This window comes from Physeter macrocephalus, chromosome 5 (genome assembly GCF_002837175.3).
Source record: "Physeter macrocephalus isolate SW-GA chromosome 5, ASM283717v5, whole genome shotgun sequence".
Taxonomy (NCBI): Eukaryota; Metazoa; Chordata; class Mammalia; order Artiodactyla; family Physeteridae; genus Physeter; species Physeter macrocephalus.
In genome coordinates, this window is record NC_041218.1 from 55,690,030 (window position 1) to 55,711,720 (window position 21,691).

At 36.8% G+C, this 21,691-nt stretch overlaps 2 protein-coding genes across 14 annotated transcripts in view; one reads left to right on the forward strand and one right to left on the reverse strand.

The window, feature by feature from the left end:
* FAM237B (family with sequence similarity 237 member B) overlaps positions 1 to 21,691 on the reverse strand; it is a 408,910-nt gene that overhangs the window by 340,741 nt on the left and 46,478 nt on the right. For 2 of the 6 annotated variants that reach the window (XM_024129427.3, XM_055084969.1), the window contains exons 3-6: positions 20,348 to 20,430; positions 18,522 to 18,915; positions 17,974 to 18,064; positions 16,166 to 16,257 (exon numbers count right to left, since the gene is read on the reverse strand). In XM_024129427.3, coding sequence (XP_023985195.1) covers positions 18,030 to 18,064; positions 18,522 to 18,915; positions 20,348 to 20,430 — 512 coding nt within the window. In that variant the 3' untranslated portion in view covers positions 16,166 to 16,257; positions 17,974 to 18,029. Of the gene's footprint in view, positions 1 to 16,165; positions 16,258 to 17,973; positions 18,065 to 18,510; positions 18,916 to 20,347; positions 20,431 to 21,691 lie in introns of those variants that run through there. The other 4 variants (XR_003679871.2, XM_055084970.1, XR_008617403.1 and 1 more) reach the window with 4 other exon arrangements.
* The window catches only part of CFAP69 (cilia and flagella associated protein 69), a 95,772-nt gene that overhangs the window by 58,415 nt on the left and 15,666 nt on the right, over positions 1 to 21,691 (forward strand). For 6 of the 8 annotated variants that reach the window (XM_055084962.1, XM_055084964.1, XM_055084965.1 and 3 more), the window contains 8 exons: positions 2,553 to 2,634; positions 5,221 to 5,413; positions 6,462 to 6,599; positions 7,180 to 7,256; positions 8,446 to 8,643; positions 10,480 to 10,566; positions 11,856 to 11,960; positions 19,433 to 19,550. In XM_055084962.1, the coding sequence (XP_054940937.1) occupies positions 2,553 to 2,634; positions 5,221 to 5,413; positions 6,462 to 6,599; positions 7,180 to 7,256; positions 8,446 to 8,643; positions 10,480 to 10,566; positions 11,856 to 11,960; positions 19,433 to 19,550 (998 nt within the window). Of the gene's footprint in view, positions 1 to 2,552; positions 2,635 to 5,220; positions 5,414 to 6,461; positions 6,600 to 7,179; positions 7,257 to 8,445; positions 8,644 to 10,479; positions 10,567 to 11,855; positions 11,961 to 12,457; positions 12,650 to 19,432; positions 19,551 to 21,691 lie in introns of those variants that run through there. The other 2 variants (XM_028489979.1, XM_055084963.1) reach the window with 1 other exon arrangement.

Sequence of the window (21,691 nt, forward strand, 5' to 3'; positions counted from 1 at the left end):
ATTTTCTCAGGTCCTTTCTCTCTCTCTTCTCCTTCTGGGACCCCTATAATGCGAATGTTTTTGCATTTAATGTTGTCCCAGAGGTCTCTTAGGCTCTCTTCATTTCTTTTCATTCTTTTTTCTTCATTCTGTTCTGCAGCTTGAATTCCACCATTCTGTCTTCCAGGTCACTTATCCGTTCTTCTGCCTCAGTTATTCTGCTATTGATTCCTTCTAGAGTAGTCTTCATTTCATTTATTGTATTGTTCATCTCTGTTTGTTTGTTCTTTAGTTCTTCAAAGTCTTTTTTAAACATTTCTTGCATATTCTTGATCTTTGCCTGCATTCTTTTTCCAAGGTCCTGGATCATCTTCATTATCATTATTCTGAATTCTTTTTCTGGAAGGTTGCCTATCTCCACTTCATTTAGTTGTTTTTCTGGGGTTTTATCTTATTCCTTCATCTGGTACATAGCCCTCTGCCTTTTCATCTTGTCTCTCTTTCTGTGAATGTGGTTTTTGTTCCACAGGCTGCAGGATTGTAGGTCTTCTTGCTTCTGCTGTCTGCCCTCTGGTGGATGAGTCTATCTAAGAGGCTTGTGCAAGTTTCCTGATGGAAGGGACTGGTGGTGGGTAGAGCTGGATGTTGCTCTGGTGGGCAGAGCTCAGTAAAACTTTAATCCACTTGTCTGCTAATGGGTGGGGCTGGGTCCCCTCCCTGTTATTGTTTGGTCTGAGGCAACCCAACACTGGAGCCTACCCAGGCTCTTTGGTGGGGCTAATGGTGGACTCTGGGAGGGCTCACCCTAAGGAGTAATTCCCAGAACTTCTGCTGCCAGTGTCCTTGTCCTCACAGTAAGACAGAGCCACCCCCATCTCTGCAGGAGACCCCCCCAGCTGTAACAGGTAGGTCTGGTTCAGTCTCTATGGGGTCACTGCTCCTTCCCCTGGGTCCTGATGTGCACACTACTTTGTGTGTGCCCTCCAAGAATGGAGTCTCTGTTTCCCTCAGTCCTGTCGAAGTCCTGCAATCAAATCCCGCTAGCCTTCAATGTCTGATTCTCTAGGAATTTGTCCTCCCTTTGCCGAACCCCCAGTTTCGGAAGCCTGACGTGGGGCTCAGAACCTTCACTCCAGTGGGTGGACTTCTGTGGTATAAGTGTTCTCCACTTTGTGGGTCACCCACCCAGCAGTTATGGGATTTGATTTTATTGTGAGAGTGCCCCTCCTACCGTCTCATTGTGGCTTCTCCTTTGTCTTTGGATTTGGGTTACCTTTTTTCATGAGTTCCAGTGTCTTCCTGTTGATAACTGTTCAGCAGATAGTTGTTATTCCAGTGTTCTCGCAAGAGGGAGTGAGAGCATGTCCTTCTACTCTGCCATCTTGAACCAATCTCAACCTTTTCTATTTCTTGAGATAGATGCCAGGATCATTGATTTTCAACCTTTCTTCTGTTCTAATATATCCATCTAAGGCTGTAAATTCTCCTGTAATAATGGTTTTAGCTCCAGCCAAGTTTCCATATGTTCTATTTGTATTATCATTATGTTCAAACTATTTTCTAATTTTCAGTGTGATTTTCTTTTCAATCTTTGGGAATTTTAGAACTATATTATTTAATTTCTGAACAGAGAAGGATGTTCTATTTTTTTCTCTTATTGTAATAGTTATGAATTAAAGAGGCAAAAGGCAGCCTATGATAGGCATCAGAGAGTACTACTTCAAAAGTGGGAACAAAAAAAGTGTGATTCATACCCAGAGATGGTAAAACCTGGAAGCACCTGAGTGAGAGGGGCCAAGCTGATGGCCTTTATGCACCGACCCTCACACAACCACCGTCACAAAACAGCCAGCAGAAACAGGGTCTCTTTTTTTTTCTTGAAGAGGGATCCATGTTAAATAATTATCACATTATTATTGAATGATAGATAGATACCACGTTAAATAGGAAGGGTACACAGTTTGACCCCAGCAGGCTTGCAAGGCCTGGGAAGGCTAGAGGGAGATTAGGCTCTGTTTACCAACACCACCATCAGCACCAGCCTGTTCAGCCCATATCTATCCCCCACCCAGGAAAACAGTGAAAGTAGCCCTGACAGCAACTTCAGTCCCTCACTCCATATGAGCTGCACAGGCCTAAGCAGCAGGCACTTCAGCAAATAATATCATATGCAAAGAAAGGATGTAATTAAAAACAACAAATGTTTCAGGCATGCCAGCACTGTAAAAGATAGACAGTAAGTGAATAAAGCTTGAAGAAAAAGTTAATAGAGCAACAGAGGAGACCTTTAAGAATAATTAATATCAGGAAAGCAGAGGAGAATATTGCATCTACAGAAAAGAAATAGGCAGTTATGAAAAATAAATAAATGATATTAGTGTTTAAATAGTTGAAATTAAACTACACTGACAAAGTCTCTTCAAAGTTCAGTTTTTTAAGCAAAGAAATTAACTACTTGATTTAAGGAAATGAAGAAAAAATATTCTTTGAAAAGATTTTTTAATAGAAATAAACTCACAAATTGAATTGAACAATAAAGACTTGTTAAATGAATAACTTTCTTTTTACTTAAGGTGCTGCATTTTGGGATGTTACCCCTCAGAGGATTACTTTCTTGAAAAGGAAGGCATTTTTCTCCTTTTGGATTTAATGGCAGTAAGTATGATTATAACAATTGTGAAACAAAAAATAAATGTCTTTATTAACTCTTTCCAAACTGAGTATCACAGAACACTACTCTGTGATTAAATGTGCCCTCAAATAGTGTTCAAATGTTTGTTTTAAATAAAAATCCCTCCTGGAGTTTCATAGTATGCATTGGCATAGTAGAGTGTGAAAATTCCTCCAGTGAAGAAACCAGTCTACTTAGGTCAGTGTTCCCAAACACATGACAGCAGAGAATTTGTTCTGTCTTGTTTTGGTTTTCCCTATGAAACTTTAGAGAAACAGCTGGATTATTTAAAAATCAATAATCATTTATTAATAACTTCTGGCTTCTTGTCTTAGTATTAAAAGGGTCACCTTAGACAAAGGAGTAAAGATCAGCATTTTTAAAAAACTGTGTATAGTTTGTAGGTAATGTGAAGAATCTAGTGTGTCACACACTGTTTTACAGAATGAGCAGAAGTGAGCATATTAAGCCTTCCAGGAAGGCAGCTGAGAAGAATGGCAAAGATCCTTACAGTAATCCCCTACTAGCCTCAATTCTAAGTGGGTCCATAGTTAAGACGATATGAAAGAAAAAGTATACTTTTGTTTCAGTAAAACTTTGGGAGATATTCTCATGCAGAGTTCTAGCTATGTCACTGCTTATGACTGCCACCATTCTTAATTTTATTAACAGAATAACAAACCTACTTTGACTGAGCAAAGACAGTAAAGTTATCTGTGTCCTTTTAACTCTGACAGAAAATTAGTTTACACTAGAGATGAGAGTGAACTCATTAGATATAAAACACTACAAACAAACAAGTAAATAATAATGATAATAATAAAAATAACCCACCTGAATGAGATAACCAGAAACCCTTTGAAAGTTCAGAAAATTGAACATAATACAGAAGGACGTATGTAGTCCTAAATGACTTACAGCTCACCGTGTTTCTCTGACTAGCGTACAAGTATGCCCAGAGGCACATGGTCAGTGTCAGGGATTCTCAAAGCTACAACATTAATTTGGCATATCGTCCTGGAATCTAGCTTCTACTTAAGATTTCAAAGCAAGGAATGATATTATGCATGTACATATTAAATAATTATATTTTATTTTAATATTATATAGAAGACATAAAAGACATTTCTTACTTGTGTCCACTCTCCTTCACCATCCGGTTTTCTTGGATGGAAAGGCATGAAGGCTGGTAGGAGAGGCCATATAACACAGCGGTTGTGAGCACAGGTTGGAATCCGTCTGACTGAGGCCTCTAATAGTTGTTAGCTGTGTAACTTTGAAAAATTATTTAACATCTCTGCTACCAATTTCTTCATCTATAAAACAGATAACATTATCTACCTCATGCATTGGTGGAAGGATTATGTGAGTGATTATGTGTGTGTGCGTACACATATACATGCATTAGTTAGAATAGTTCCTGACAGATATTTTTGTGTGTTTTCTATTGTTATGAATGTAATTATTAGATTGCACTTAACATGGATTAAACCAACCAAGTTAACTACAAATTACAAATCTTCTTTAATGAAGTTCCTGTATAAACTTCAACCCTTGACATTTGCCTCTTTCTCCTGAAAGTGAAGTATCGGAGTAAAAAACTCATTTGATTGAGGAATCTGCTTAATACAATCTGCTAAAATATTTATTCAGTGTGCAATGGTAATTGCTAATAAAGGTTAAATATCACTGAGCGTTTACTATGTGACAGGCAGTCTCATATAACTCATCATAATAACTCTCTAAAGCAGGTAATATTATTACCCTTAATTTAATGAAAGAGGAAAATGATAATGTTTGCAATTCAGACAACAGGTTACATGTTTCCTTTGCTATATTCTATTAGCAGTATACTATAGGAGTTAATCAACCAAAAATATTTCACACAGAAACCATTACTGTGTGGAGGCCATTGCTCTGTTTGGACTTCTCTATACCTAAATTTTGGTTTGCTGAAAACTGTTTGTAGGAAATATGCTTAATAAGATAATTTTTCTTAAGTGCTTAAATACTCTTTTATGGATGCTGAGTTTCAAAATACAAAATTATACCTCATTTTGATTTATTTTCACATGTGACTGCCACTTGGAGTTACCATCAGTAGGTCTCTTAGTAACAGTGAGGTAATAGCTAGGATGAGACAACTTTACAAACTTTAATTAAGCAGGTAAACTGGAAAGATCCTATAATTACAGAGTCCTATGCATAGCACCATTTACCTTGCTCCACTTAAAATGAACATTTTCACTTATTTTGACAATCTCTCTTTTTCCTACTCAGCTAAATCAATTACATTTTTGTTCATGACATATGTTTATGACTACATCAGAATTATATTGAATCTTTTTCTTTCTATTTTTTAAGAATCGCTAATGTTTGAAAATCGACTCATTACAATGGTGTTTATTTTAATAGGAGATGGTCACAAATCATACTTAGAGTCTTAATTTTACAAGGCAGTCATTTAGAAGAAACCTACTGATTAATACGAATGTTTCTCCTTTCTTTTTTAAGACAATAATTCTAAATATTAATTGCAACATTTTTCTTTTTCTGTTTCCTTGCAAAAGTTGAACCAAAAAAAATTCTGTAATCTGATACTTGGAATAATGGTTGAATTTTGTGATAATCCCAAAACTGGGGCTCATGTCAATGCTTGGCGAGGGAAGAAGGATCAGACAGCTGCTAGTCTTTTAATTAAATTGTGGAGAAAGGAAGAAAAAGAACTAGGAGTAAAACGTGATAAACATGGGAAGATCGTTGGTAAGTGTATTTATAATTGTTTGTAGAAGCAATTAGATCTGTATTTTTAAAAAACAATCTTAGGAAAGTATGGGGACTTACACCATACTAAGTAAATTAGTAGCAGGTTCATATTTTTATAGAATATTTTCAGGAAATGGTATTTGATTATATTCTTTAAATTGAAAATAAAAAACTTAACAGTACTTCTTAAAGAACTTTCTTTGAGTTACCTGCTTTTGTAAGTATATTCAGTAATATTTCATTTACCAATAAAATTTGGGACATAAGTTGAGTGCTTGAGAACAATTTTTGTATTTTGTACATTTCTGTTGATTCATATTTATACAGTTTACTTTTTATATGAAAGAAGAAACTTTTAAATAAAAATAAATCAAATGTTCATAAATTTTAATTACTAGACTCTAAATTAATGAAGTTAATAGTACCAGAATTTATATTTCATTTATCTATTTTATAATGCTACATTATATTTTCTAAAGCTCTTACAATTCTTATTATAGTTTCATCTGTTAGTATTGTTTATTTATTTAATTTTAAATTTTTTTATTTTTTAGTATTGTTTATTTTTAAGTGAAAATACTTCCCCTTTAACTTCTGATGATTTCTATCTTCAATCCATTTTTATTGTTTCTAACTTTTGATCTATGACATCATAAAATAGTTTTTATATTTATAGCATAATATATAGAAACCAAAAGCAAATAGGAGATTACATCATTGTTAAACTGACAGTGTTCAATTTCTGGATCTCAAAATTAGAAAAGGTTTTTATGTGAAAGTTTCACTTTTAAAAAAGTAATTTTGTGAAATTTTTATATTTTACATAAATAGTTAAAAATGAAAGCTTTAAGTTTTGCAACAGAATGGGGAAGAAATTATTGATTATTTATGCTTTTAAAGGAGTAACCATGTAATCAGGCAGTATTGTACTCTTACAATATTTTTATATAGTTTATGATGTCTAGACTAAAATCTTAAATTTAAGTATTAATTTACTACAGTTTTTATCTGTCCTTTCTATATTTTCATGATATCCAATGATTAGATACAAAGAAACCTCTATTTACTAGTTTTCAAGAAGAGCAAAAAATCACACCACTGCCTGCTAACTGCCCAACCATTGCAGTTATGGATGTTGCTGAGAATATCAGAGCAAAAATTTATGCTGTGTTGGGCAAACTAGGTAAGAAGTTACTCGTCAAATTCACAAGAGCCTCTCTTTTTTGCTGAGTGTTGTAAATTGATTTCGCTTTGGAGTCCATTTTTCATATATGATGAACAAAAGTCCCTTTATACAGATAAATGCATATTCCATTGTTATCCCAATACGCAGGCTACACCCTTAAGCTCTGGGTTTGGGGCCAGGCATCAGTATTTTTTAAGCTCCCCAGGTAATTCCAGAGTGCAGCCAGGATTAAAGGCAGTTAGTTTTAGATGGTTAGGCTTAAACACTAGAATTCTTAATCACCTGAGGACTTGACCTTGCTTCTTATTAAAGAAAAAGTCCTCACTCTTCACAGATTGTGAAAGTACAATATCATGGTCTGACCACAGCACAGAAAGTATTCCTCTTCTAATGACTAGATAAGGATGACCTGGCAGCTGTTTGTTATAGGAGGGAGCCAGAAGCTCACAGAAGTAACTTTTTCATAAATCAGGATGAAATCAAAAGCAATCATTTGCATTTGTTTTTATGATAAATATATGCCTTTTGGAATCACTTGCTCTGTTAAAGTAAATCTCTCTTTATAAACTTCGTTTAGATTTTGAAAATTTACCTGGCTTATCTGCTGAAGATTTTGTTACCCTCTGTATCATACATAGATACCTTGATTTTAAAGTGAGTACCTTCTTAACCTTGTTATTAAAATCTAATATGGCAAAAAATCAGTTGGGAAAGATCTATTTTTATTTGTGAGCAATCATCCATGTACTGTGTAGTTTTTATTTTTCATTTTACATCTGATACTATTCAAGGAACATACAATTAACTGATTGGGTATTTTCCATGGGATAAGATTTCATCCAACTTTTAGTTTATAAAAGAAGATGGAAGTTACTGACATAGAAGCCTAACAGAATCTTTAAAATATAATTTCTTCTCTTTAGAGGGTATTAAGAGCTAGGGTATTAAGGGCTAGAATTGAATGAATTATTAATTATTAAAATAAATGATTTATACTTATTAAAGTATTATTTTATCATTACATTGTATGATGATCAAATATCAATTAAAGAGTTGCTTACTTTGCTGGTTATATACTTTTTGGTAAATAAATGCCTTTGAAATTTTAGGAAAGTCTTTCCAAGTAAACATTCTCTTCTACTAGTATTAGTACTATGTACTTGAATGCTGTAAATGAATAAACCTCTATAAAAAAGGAAAACAAGGCTGAATTTTATCCGTATTCTGGATGTATGTTTTTTCTCTAAATTTAAACATACTCAAGCACAGTAATTTCCAGATAACCCAGAATATGAGATGGAGCTACAGCATGATGAAACCAACATGTTAAGAGTTTTAGATTCAAGTATTACCTTAGCTGGAAAGTGAGGGACAAGGCCCTATTTCTCAGGGTGGCTGGGTACTAGAGTCCCAGGAATCCCCATGTTCACTGTTCTACAAATTCAGCTTGACTTAGCCTTCAAACAGAGCTTTAAGAAGGAAAGCATCTGTACTTCAGGAGGATGAGACTAAAGCAACAACTTGTGCAGCTGTGAAAACAGAGTGTCTGTAAAGGAGAGGGCAGTGATGATAGCAATAAACTACACTTAGGTAGTGGAACCTTACCTGTGAGTACCTATCATTGAAAAACATTAGGTATATTACTTCTGAATACTCAAAGATAACTGTTGCCCCAAATCATTCTCAATGCACTTAACTTATTCCCAAGGAGTAAGTTAGGAAAAGCTGGTTCAGTTAAGTGTTAACTTTGGTATGATCACCCAAATAAATTTTAGGTTACGTAAAATTATTTATTTTTGGTTAATTTAACTTTTTAAAACTCTTTTAAACTTTGCTATTACAGATTGGAGAAATATGGAATGAAATATATGAAGAAATAAAATTAGAAAAGTTAAGACCAGTCACTACAGACAAAAAAATTTTGGAATCTATTATAACAGCATCAGAAAATATTGGAAAGATGACTGCTTCTCTGCAAAGCGAGATGATTGAAAGCCAAGCACGCCAAGATGTGCAAAACGAACAAAAAGTATATACAAAAGTAAGCCACAGATGCCATTGAGGCACAAGAAAATAATTTCAATGTATAAACTAGTTGAAGTTATCCATAAATTATATTTGCCTTACTTGTGAATGCTTCAGCACTTAGAGTTACCTTGTAATTTTCTTTTATAGTTACTTTCAGTGTCTTTGTATAGTTTTTAAAGAAAACATGGAGTTAATAGCTTGAATTTCAATTACTACACTCAGTGCTGCTTTATGGCATTATAATTTGATTTCCACAGGCTTACATTTTAAAAGGTAGACACCTGAGACATTTCCATTTCTTGAAAGGTCAAACAGAGCTCCAAAAATTGTGGTCTATTTAAATGTATACACTTAGCAAATTCTGACAAATGGTGTATCTCTGTGACTATATGTATAATCTCATTGAGAAAGTTGGCCCTCGTCCCTCACTCTGTGATAGGCCCTTACTAGCATGCCAATCATAGGCATATCGACAAGCTTCTCCTCACCTCAGTGCCAAAACATATACTGTGAGCACTCTACAAATCTGGTCTCTGACTTTAGCTAATCAGAAAAAGCCTGTCAGGAAAATATAAGCCATTTTCCCAAAGCTTTACACAGGTAAGAAACAACACATCAGAAGTTTTTGAGCAAATAGGTTAAGTGACTATTTAAGTGAACTTGTCCACAGATACAAAGATGATGTAGACTCTCCACTTCTGCTTGGTGATCTTTTATGACTAAAATTAAGTATTTAAAACACTTTAAGGTGATTTCCAAAGTGTTTTCTATTGCCTGATCTTTTTACATCTACTATTAAATGTCTACATCTTCAGTCTAGTGGAACTTAGCATCCACCTATAAATTCTTAGATAACTCCCTGCTTAAAAGTTTTGTTTGTGAAGAGTTTTTATTGCAAGGGTGCTGCCGTTTAACCCATTCATTTGCTTTTTTTTTTTTTTTAACATCTTTATTGGAGTATAACTGTTTTACAATAGTGTGTTAGTTTCTCCTTTACAACAAAGTGAATCAGTTATACATATACATATGTTCCCATATCTCTTCCCTCTTGCGTGGAGTACCCTGTTAGAAGTTCTGCCCCTCATTAGTTCTATTGAATTGGCAGGATTCTGCTGTGTGGACTAGCTATTGCTGATTTGCTGGTTATCGTTGATTTGTTATCATGGCTCTGACCCAGTTTATTTTTTAGCAGTTGTTTAATTAAATACTCTTAGGTTCATAATTTAAACTTAATAGTCTATTACATACCAACAAAGGGCATGTGTCCTCGGATATTATATATATTTAATGGAGAGTCTGTTGGGAACCATAGTCTTTGTCCTTTGTCAGTAGTTACCTCCCTAGGCTGCATCACCACAACAAACTCAGCACTCTCACAAAATTGCTGTCTTGCTGAAGGTGTAAATTAGAAGCAGTTTTACCAATATAATCTTGCCTAAACTATTATCAGTGGCAGCAGAAAACTCTTTATTTTCTCCTGTGAATTTGCTCTTGGGTCATTTATGTAGCTTGTTCTGGGTTATACTCTGTCTTCACAAGTGACAATCATGTAAAACAATCAGTCTTGCTGAGAAGGATTATTGTTATTTTCATATTTTGTATTTTTATAGCAACAGTTTTGCATTACGTTTCATGGGAAGCAGTTCAAACCTTGGCCACATAGTGAGGGAAGGAGTTTTTTTCCATTTTAAGACTTTGGTTTTTTAAGTTGTTAAACTCTAACCCTTTTGCTAGTTGACCTTAAAATTTACATTGGCAAAAACTAGGTCTTCCTTCAAAATACAAGTATTCAAGCCCTTTGGTATCCTTTCATAGAAACTGGAACTCTTAATTATCTTTCTCATTTCAGGTACAAGCCACACACAAGCAAAGAGAATTGGCTAATAAATCATGGGAAAATTTCTTGGCTAGAACATCAAATGTTAAAACTTTAAAGGTAGGATTTTTAAAATATTACAATATCCACAACCAACAGTCAACTCTGACAGACTTTTTCAGGGATAACTATTCATTCACCTTTTTCTGTTGATCTTTCTGTGGAATACCAACACTATTGATCCTCATTTGCAATTTAGGGCGTTAACTGAAACTTTGCATTTTTCACAGTTACAGAAGATACCACTCTGAGTTTCATTTGGCTTAGCAGTGGGAGGGAGGGAAGCAAGGATGGTGTTCCTGGTTTGCATAAAAGAGATGAGAGTTAGCCAGGAATAAGCAGGAGAAATGTGCTCCTACTTTCCATTCTGAGCCTTCTTATTTACTGATCCTTTCTGTAAGAAGCAGAGTGAAGGACATAAAAAACAACTGTCCATATTACTCTCTCCTTCAAGGATGCTTCCCCTCTGTGACCACCAAAAGAAACATTATATTAAAGCTTAAGTGGGAATTTGGGATAAACACCCCTTTGGGAAAATGTGATAACCTGCTTCAGCAATAAACTAGAAACTAATCTAAACAGTTTATAATGCTAATTGTTCACTTGAAATATGTAAGAAGCAGCATAGATTTCCAAAATCTCATTACTTTTTTTCCAACTTTTCCATTAATACTTGGGATACACTTTTATATAATGTTACAATTCTTCCTCTAGATATGAAATTGTTAAATATTATATTAGCCCAAGAAAATAGTGGAATCATATTAAAATAGCAAAGCCAAAATTAAGAACAAGCTTATTCAAGGTACCATGTCTCCCCTTTGTCACTAAAAGTTCTTCCCAACTTAAAATCAGCCCCCTCCATGCAGATAATTTGTTACCTCAAATTTAGCCTGTTCTAGTGCCTCAACTATTGAGCTTGACTATAACTGCAGCAAATTATATAGTTTGCATTATTCTGAATGCTTGAAACATTTAAGTGTACTCAATTAGTATTTAATTTATGCAAAATAATTTGAAAACATGTATCATCTATTGTAAATTTAGTAGCTTATTCGATTATGCACAAAAAATTGAACCTGATTTCCTTAGGACCGGCTTTATCCCTTGGTTATATATTACCAGTACCTATGGGAATCTCAGTAACATTTTCAGGTGTTTTCTGCAATGTACAAAGGATATAACTTGTTAATAACTATTTTCTTAGCCTAAATGAGTAAATGCTAGTGCTAACTAATAAAGCATAAAACAGACACAATTAAATATATTTTGTATACTTCATTGTAAGTACCATAGTTAATGCTTTAATAGCAATTAATTTATTTTCTTTCTAATTTAAAAATCTTCAGAAAGCAAAAAGACTTCAAGAGAACGGTATACAGTCCTCTAGATACAGTGAGCGTCCACCAAATGCAATATTTCACCGGACAGATATTAAAGGCCTTAACACAACAGTAAGATTTTTTTTTTCTCCATAACTTTTCTTAGTAGATATTAAATTTAATCCCCAAAGAATGTTATTTCTATGGGGTTTTGTCTCATATTTTTTCTTTTTGCTGTTCAAATATCAAATAGTTAAGGCATATTTATCTCTACCCTTGCCTAGTTCTGGTTTAGACCAGACCCAGCCCTCCAGGATTCCCAAGAAACTGCTATAAACACTAGTCAAAATATACCTCTACATCTCTTTGACAGAAAGTGTGCAGTGCCTCCTTTGCCTGGCAAATAGATCCATGCCATATTCCAGTGTTCCTGGTGTCCTATTCTGGACATAATTTGGCCCTGATTGCAAAGGCTCCAAAGCCCTTATTTTTCCATTAGTCCATGCAGTCTCCTAGTTACTATGTACATTTTGTGTCTCTTCCAAAGTTAGCTGAAGGATGAATGGGTTTTCGTCTTAGTGAAAAATTTTGTAAATGGACTCGTAAATATTTACTTTTGCTTTTTTTAGGTGCCCTCTGGTGGGGTAGTAACAGTGGAAAGCACTCCTGCCCGATTAGTGGGAGGACCTCTGGCTGATACAGATATTGCTCTTAAAAAACTTCCTATTCGAGGAGGAGCCTTACAGAGAGTAAAAGCAGTAAAAACTGTGAATGAGCCAGAGAAGAGCATTCCCACATAAAATACTCTGGAGACTTTTGGAAATAAATTCTGCTTATAATTTTTTAGTTAAATATCTGTATATATAAATGTAAAGCAAATATTTTAGAATAAATATTTTAGTAAAATACTATTAAAATAAAAGCACATATAATGTATTTTTATTGAAAATATCAACACATACTGTGAGAAGAGTTGTCATCAATTTCTTTCTAAAGATTACAATTCTCTTAACTGAAAATTGTAAAACATGTTGTATCAGTTGACTCTTTCAATTGATGTGAACTACTCCAACTGGTTTAAGCCAAAAAAACAAAACAAAACAAAAACAAAAAAACCCAACTTTTACAGGCTCTGGGGCTATCAAATCTAGGACTAATTAAAACTACAGGCATTGTTGGATCTAGGAACTGAAACTCTGTGAGTAGGATCTTCTCCTTCCCTAGCAGCTCCTGAATTATATTCTCCCAGGTTGATATCCAGTAGAAAAGAGTGCATGCCTATCTCTCAACAGTCTCTGCAACTGTCTCTGCATCTTGGGACCCCTGATTGGCCATGTGCCCACTCCTGAACCATTCATCATGACTTTGGCCAGATCTGAGAACTGCCTACACTCAGACAGAAGGAAGCCAATCCCATCCAAAGCATATGGATGGAGTAGGGAATCAGGATATTATAAATATATGTTATTATAAGTATATATAAATACTGGGCAGCAAAAACATTTGCAACAAATATGTTGGTCAAAGTAAAATAAGTTCTCTCTGCTATAGAAAGCAAATGTTATTCATAAGCTAAACAGTAAAACTAAAATAAACATGTTTTAACTCTTAATATATAAATAAATTCTAATGCTACTTCTCTTCCTTAATGGGGGAGGAAAAGGGGGAGTAGGGAGAAACTCTTGGTGGTGGAGGTATCTTGCCAAATAGGAGGTAGATGCCTTAATGCTAGATGTAGAGCCAAGTGTCTGGGTCCCTGTGTGGCATTATGCGGTTTCCACAGCCTGTCTCCATTTCCGTCAACCCCCTTCTCCACTCAGGAAGCTGCAAAATTCAGTTCATGTCCAGGGCTGGGAGAGACAAGAATCTGTTTTCTCAGAAAGGAAAATATACTGGAGTTTGAGTAGTCTAGACTCTAGGCCCATAGGATGCACACAGCAGTGTACCGGTTAAATGTGTAACAACCAGCTCTGCAAGGGGAAAAAACCCCTTATTTGTAGTGTTTGCCCATCCCACTATGACCAATTTCAAGCTACCAACATGGTGCTACTGAATGCAGAGTTGGGAAGACACGCATAGAACCCACTTTCGTTATCAGATAAAAGACGACTCCAGCGCCCCCTGGGCCCGCCTTCTCTTACTTCCTCTTCCCCCTCCCCCTCCCCCAATTCACATTCCTCCAGGAATTTTTCATTATTCTGTCTGTGAGGATAGCAGCATCTGCCATGAGAGGAGAAATTGCAATTGTTGTTATTGTTCTAATCAGAGTGAGTTACCAGTGGCCTCTCACCCTGGCCCAGCTGCCCATTCTCCTTGTGGCTCACAGGAGTACATAATATGCATCAGCTTATCCGTAAGCTTTGTGCTCTCCTGAATCCCTTTCTCTATTACCACCACCCCCAAGAAGATAGTAGACGGCATCATTTGTTCCTCTTCTTCACAGGCAGCCCTAAGCACAAAGGTTCCATGTAAAGGGGAGTTACTGAGACACAAGAATGGATGGGGGTAGGAACATGCAATGATGAGATGCCCATACAAAAAGCACCAGATACACGTTCAGGTACATCTGAGATACACATAGAATCGAGATGAAGTGTCCATGGCTAAAAGCAATGAATGTTTACTCCATTTTGTAGACTATAAGTTCCTTCCTCAGACTCTAAGCTCCCTAAAGACAAGATAGAAACCATATCTCATTCATTATTTTAACCAACACCTCAGTAAATAAATTATTGAATAAGTGTGATGGTGGCCTCAGCTCCTGGCAACCTTCCCCTCAACTTCTGCAAAGGCAGCAAAGTCCTGAGCTCAAAGGAAAGGTTCAGCCAACAAAATACTATACTGGGAATGCTAAACATGGACATGTTAAAGTAGTTCAAATGTATGTGCTTCATAACAGTGATAGACGTTCTCTAAAATGAGGCATAAATACTATTACATTAATATAACCAGTGGGTAAAAATAGAATTGATATTTCTTGGCTGAACATGATTTTTTGTATGTAGTACAACTTGGTATCTCCAGGTTGATTAGGACTGACTGCAATCAAAATAATCTGTGAGTTCTGTAGAACTTCTCCCGCTGTTGTAGATCTTACCCATCAGGAAGAGGAAAGGTAAAATAGGGCAGGTTATTACCTAGCAGCCATTTAACAGAGGAAGAAATGTACACAGATGGAGGGTAGTAAGGTTGCTTAATCCAGACACTTGCACTTGGTAGACAGACAATACCCAAGTTCGCATATTACAATTCCAGCCACCCGGCAGCGAGCCAGTGAAATCAGTCCCTCTGTCTGACAGGGTCACTAATTCTAACATGTCTCCATCTCTCCTCACATCCTGTGCTCCCACCATACCACTACTAAGCCCTAGGGGATTGGTGCCTCTCCCATCCAGCCTGGTTGAAAGGTGGACAGTATATTTCCTTCCATGAGTCAACTGATACAAAATTTCAGCTCCCAGACTTCTGCTAATAAACTAAATGAAAAGAAAGTCAAGAAAATAAAAACGGAGTTGAGTGAGCACAGATGAAAGTGGCTTCAACACTCTTTGGTAATGAGATTTTTAACACATTAGGGAGGAGTTCATTCCATGATTAGACCCTGTTAGCCAGTGCTTGCTCATATTGGATGAAAACCAGTGAATAATTAGGTGAACAACTTTTGTTCATCTAGTCCTCAGTCTGCCTTCTGGAACACAGGGTACATTTCATATCACAGGAAAAAACTATAATGTTCACCCTCAGTCTTTCTGGGTCAAATATCCAGTTTATTTAATCATTCCAGACTATGAACCTGGACAGCCCTTTCTGAAGTGCTACAGTTTATGATTATTCCTCTATACCGAGACCAACAGAACCGAACAACAATTTATAGGTGTAACAGGACACATGGAGGGTATAACGAAACTAGTCCCTCTCGTTTTTACACACCTTCTGCCAACATAGCCTGAGCTTACATTAGTTTCATTGGCAACCATGTTTCATAATCACTTGTATTTATTTTAATTTATGTAGATATTTCCTTTTCAAGGAGATGGAACATAACTCCCCATTCCCTAAAGTGTGGGTAATGCTTAGTGCCTCGCTTCCAAAGAATAGAACATAGAAAGAGAAGGGAAAGTAACTTTACAGCCAAGAAACCTGGCAGATACTACCTCAGCCAGGGTTAAACGCCATATGTGTTATGTCATGTTGACAGCATGTACCCTTGATAGGAAGTGCTGAGAACAGTGCTTTACTCCTGTAGTTTTCACCCCAAAAAACCTATAACCCCAGTCTAACCATGAGAAAAACATTAGGCAAACCCAAATTGAGGGACATTCTGCAATACAACTGACCAGCATCGGGAAGTGTCAAGGTCATCAAAAACATCTTCTTAGAGCCTAAGAAGACATGACAACTCATCGAAAGTGGTGTCCTGGATGGGATCCTGGAACAGAAAAAGGACATTAGGGGAAAAACTAGTGAAATTCAAATAAAATATGAAGTTTAATAAAAAATGTATCAGTATTGGTTCATTAGTTATGACAAACATGACTAATATAAGATGATAACAATAAGAAAAAATGGGTGAGGCATATACCAGAAGTCTTTGCACTAGCCTTGCAACTTTTCTGCAAACTTAAAACTATTCTAAAGTAAAAAGTTTATTTAAAGAAAAAAAAATTCTATAGGAAGAGCAGAGGAACTTTAAGCATAGATGCTCAATTTTTATCCATTGTATCACCTCATGAAGAAATATTTTGGGAACAATATTAGATGTTTTGCTGTCTTTTTTCAGCTTTCAGTGTGCTGGAAAATAACTGGTTATGAGTTAAGCTATATGAGTTCAGCATAAACCCAAAGCTGCGAAACTGACTGAGTCTTTACCATAATACCACTGCAAGAATTTGTGGGTTTCGGGGTTTTTTTTTTGGATGATCTGTCTGATCTAGTCTGATGATTTTGAATAGGGCAAAAGAGAAATACATATTGTTCCCCACTCAACCCTATGTTGGCTATAATTTCTCTTGGAAAAAAAAACATATTTTGACATCATAAAAGTGCTTTTGAATTATATTATTTCCTGCTGCATCTTTGTCCCACAGCAATGACAACTCTGCGAGTCAAGGATTGTCTGGATTGCTCAGCAGTGTACATCCAAGCTCAATGAATTTTTTTGAATGAATAAGTAAATGATGAAAAAAGAAAATTTTCTATATACAAATGACATGATTTGTGCCCAAAACTGGGGGGATTTAACAGAACATTATATCTAAGTACTATCAAAAAGGTTTAAGATGGGGACTTCCCTGGTGGCGCAGTGGTTAAGAATCCACCTGCCAATGCAGGGGACGTGGGTTGGAGCCCGGTCCGGGAAGATCCCACATGCCACGGAGCAACTGAGTCCATGCGCCACAACTACTGAGCCTGCACTCTAGAGCCCTCGTGCCACCACTACTGAAGCCCATGCGCCTAGAGCCTGTGCTCCGCAACAAGAGAAGCCACCGCACTGAGAAGCCCTCGCACTGCAACGAAGAGTAGCTCCCGCTTGCTGCAACTAGAGAAAGCACACATGCGGCAATGAAGACCCAACACAGCCAAACATAAATAAATAAATAAATTTATAAAAAAATAAATAAAATAAAAAATAAAATTAACTGCCTTTCTGCTTATTCCTTTTTTAAAATGAGGACTATAAAAATGAGAACATAAAACAAAATTTTAGGCCTTAATGCATGGAAAAATAATATATAGCTTGGTGATGAGATACATATATCAGAAGCCACACAGTACACTATATCAAGATTAAATATTACTTTTTAGGATAATACTGGCATTAGTTTTGGCACAGTTTTAAAGTCAAAATTATGTATAAGATACCTGATAAAACTGGTTACAATTTATTTTACTGCACTGATTGTTGTATTAAAAAATATGTTGTATTTGCATTTTAAGTGGTTTTTTCTTTAAAAAAAAAAAAGGCTTTACAAAGATGCCTTCTAAATAAAAAATTATTGACAAAATACCTCAAAATATGGAAATGATAATTCAATAGCCATAAAACAATTACATATCAACAAAAACACAATCTTCATCAATATTAAAGAATTAGAAATAATTCTGATAAATGCTACAGGAAATATTCGAGCTCATAAATACTGACACAGGGTTAAATTTTCAGGTTGGTGTCATCTTGCTTGAGGTATTTTCTGTGTTCCCTTAAATGTAAAACTCATGTTTTGTAAAATCCAGTCCTGTAAGGTTAGAGAGAAAAAAATTGTTAACATTTGTTCTGATATGAACTCTTAAGATTCCCTCCCTTTAAACAACCCTATTGAAAAAATTAATTTCAAAAGCCTAAATACATGTTGATGTTTAAAAATTTTTTCAACAAATGTAATATGAATAATTACAGGGCTAAATGGCTTTCTTATGAACTACTCATGGGGAAAAAAATAAGATGATAATTTAATGATCTACAAAAATATATCATTCCAAGATCATTTAGAATCTAGTATTTGCACATCAGAGCTCCTGTGGTTTCTAAATAATATAAAATCAGTAAAAATGAAAATCAAAGCTGATCATATTAGGAAAAAATATGGCAAATTTGCTAGCTTGTTAGATAAACTTTAAAAATCAGAAAGATTAAATATTGAATTTTTAAGAAAACTAAACTGCTATTCTCTTAAGTACACATTTAATAATTACCTCCTGTTATCTTCTGTGGAAAATTATACTTGGGAGGCATCACCTGTCTTCTGCCCATTCCATGGGATCTTGAAAGCAAGCAGTCTACATACATGTCCCAGAAATCCTGAGCTATGCTTAAGAAGACATTATAATGTCTAGGCCGCTGGGATTTTTGCAGGAACAACATGAAATTCCAGAAAGAATCCACAGTGTGCTCTATCTTGATTTCCTTGAGATCTATCAGTGTCAAAGAGCAAGCATTCCAGCACTGGAGATCAATGTCTTCCATGATTCCTGGGCTGTTGCTGGCAAGCACCCCCTTCTGAAATTCAAAATCTGCATGAATCAGATTTATCAGCATCATGCAGCCCAGCGGCAGGTAGAACCATCTTCTTGTGGCAAAATCCATATTCTATACAGGAAAAAAAAAATGAAGATATATTTTTAACTTAAAATTATTCAAGGGGCTTCCCTGGTGGCGCAGTGGTTGCGCGTCCGCCTGCTGATGCAGGGGAACCGGGTTCGCGCCCCGGTCTGGGAGGATCCCATATGCCGCGGAGCGGCTGGGCCCGTGAGCCATGGCCGCTGGGCCTGCGCGTCCGGAGCCTGTGCTCCGCAAAAAAAAAAAAAAAAAAAAAAAAATTGTTCAATTACTTGATCTGTTTAAACCTAAAAAATTATAACTACTTATGTATTTGGTTTTGATCAAGCCAAATTTGCCTACTATGTATTTATTGGTTTTCCTCTAAGTTGCTGACTCTCAGACTTTCCTTCGAAAGGATATAACAACAGCTTTACCAAAATTCTGATTCAGGAGCCACTGAAATCCAACACATGTTTATGAAGTTGTGATAGATTCATTTCATCAAAGACCTTTGGAGCTGAAAGAAACTCTAAAAAGCATGTGTTCCAACCTTCTACTTTTACAGATTAGAAAAATTCTCAGTGATATGATTCAGCAAGTTCTCAGGTCTCCTGTCTCCCTATCCAAGACTCCTACCACAATACATTTCAACCAAGAGGATCAAAATGCAGCCCTTTCTACAGGTAACCATAAAAAAGGTGTGCGTGGTTTTTTAAAAATTGACGCTTTCCAATCTATCAAGTGTTGGATGCTCAAGCACCATTTTAGGTTTTAAAGTTACTGATGAAATTTATTCATTGAAAAAATATTTGTTATGCACTGATATCTGGTGGATCCCTGGCTTTTCTCAGGTTGTTCAGGAGCTGGTTAGAGAAGATTAACATACATACACAAAGGAGCACGAAGACAATAAAATTGATATAAGCCAATATGACATGGTGCAGCACCAATAACATTCAGCAAAATCTAGGTGTTTTCTCACGCTTCTTTGCACAAGTTTCCCTGAAAACTGATTGCTCAGTAAATCGGCCTGAAGCATATAGGTGAAGTCAAGGTCTAAATTCGCTTTGAATGGCCCTACCATTCCAGGCTGGCATTGGAAATGTCCCTGACACAACCTTGACAGCCAGGTCGGAGGAGTGGAGCGGCGAGGACAGATCCGGAAGACGGTACTCACCCTCTTCCCCGTAAACCACCGTCCTCCACTCCCCACCAACCCCCTGCCCCAAAAAAAAGAAGTTAGGATAAGAGACAAACCCAACGAAACAAATTTAAACTTAGGTTATTCGGGTCGTTTCACGTTGTGGAAAATTGTGCAGGTTTCCCAAACAGAGCTGACAGTGGCCAGTTTATAATACAAAGGACTGAGTGGGACCAGATAATTTTATTCCCCAAGAATTTCAGGTTACCCTCCGGACCAGTGCTCTCCTCCCGGGTCGGGTCACCTGGACGCAGATAGGGAGCCCGTGGGGAATGGTACCTCTCTTAGACGGCGGAGGCGAACGTCCGGGTGCGATGTCCTGCGTACGCTGCCCTCCCTCGAGGGACGAGGGCGGCTCCTGACTGGAAGGGACAAGAGGTCTCTGAACGGACTCCCACCCCCTGCCCAGCCGAACCCACCCCTGCAGGCTGGTGACAGGCGGAAGCGGTGCTCTGCGACCTGCCGCCAGCGCTCCCTGGGCGCCCTGAACTCGCCCTAGGGAACCGTCTCGGCCGCACCGCGCTCCGGAGCCAAGCGGCTCAGGCTCCCCGAGAGCTGCGCTGCGGAATCTGCTGCCGCCGCTGGGTGCTCAGAGTCAGCCCTGCAGCCCGAACCACGCTCCCTTTCTAGAGACTGAGTGAGGGGGCAGAGTGTGTGGCCGCTCTCGAGGCCCCGCCCTCACCTTGCCCACCTCCCCAGTCCCGAGACCCAGGAACAAGGACAGTGTGAAAAAGAGTAAAGTCATAAGAGTATCTCACTAATGATGATAGATGAAACATCCTAAACAAAATATTATCAAATCAAATTCAGCAGGATTTAGGAAAATACACATCAGTATCAAGCTGGGATTATCCCAGGGATGCAAAGATCAACTTATGAAAATCAATTAGTGGATTCACCACAAAAACAAATTGAAGAGAGAAACCATTTGATTAAATGCTAGACCCATTCAAGATAAAAAACAATAAAAAACCTCTTAGTAAACTAAGAATAGAAGGGAACTTCCTTAACCTCTTAAATGTTATCCACCAAAACCCTACAGCAAGCATCTTTCTATGGTAAATCTGGTATTCTCTTTTAGAGTCATATACCAAAATGTTCATTGCAGCTCTATTTAGAATAGCCAGAACATGGAAGCAACCTAAGTGTCCATCAACAGATGAATGGATAAAGAAGAAGTGGCACATATATACAATGGAATATCACTAAGCCATACAAAGAAACGAAATTGAGTTATTTGTAGTGAGGTGGATGGACCTAGAGTCTGTCATACAGAGTGAAGTAAGTCAGAAAGAGAAAAACAAATACTTGGTGCTTTGTGACCACCTAGAGGGGTGGGATAGGGAGGGTGTGAGGGAGGGAGATGCAAGAGGGAAGAGATATGGGGACATATGTATATGTATAACTGATTCACTTTGTTGTAAAGCAGAAACTAACACACCATTGTAAAGCAATTATACTCCAATAAAGATTTTAAATAAATAAATAAAAGTATTCTCTTTTAAATTAATAACAAGACAAGGATTATCTTTGTTTTTTTTTGTTTTTTTTTTTTTGTGGTATGCGGGCCTCCCTCTGCTGCGGCCTCTCCCGTTGCGGAGCACAGGCTCCGGACGCACAGGC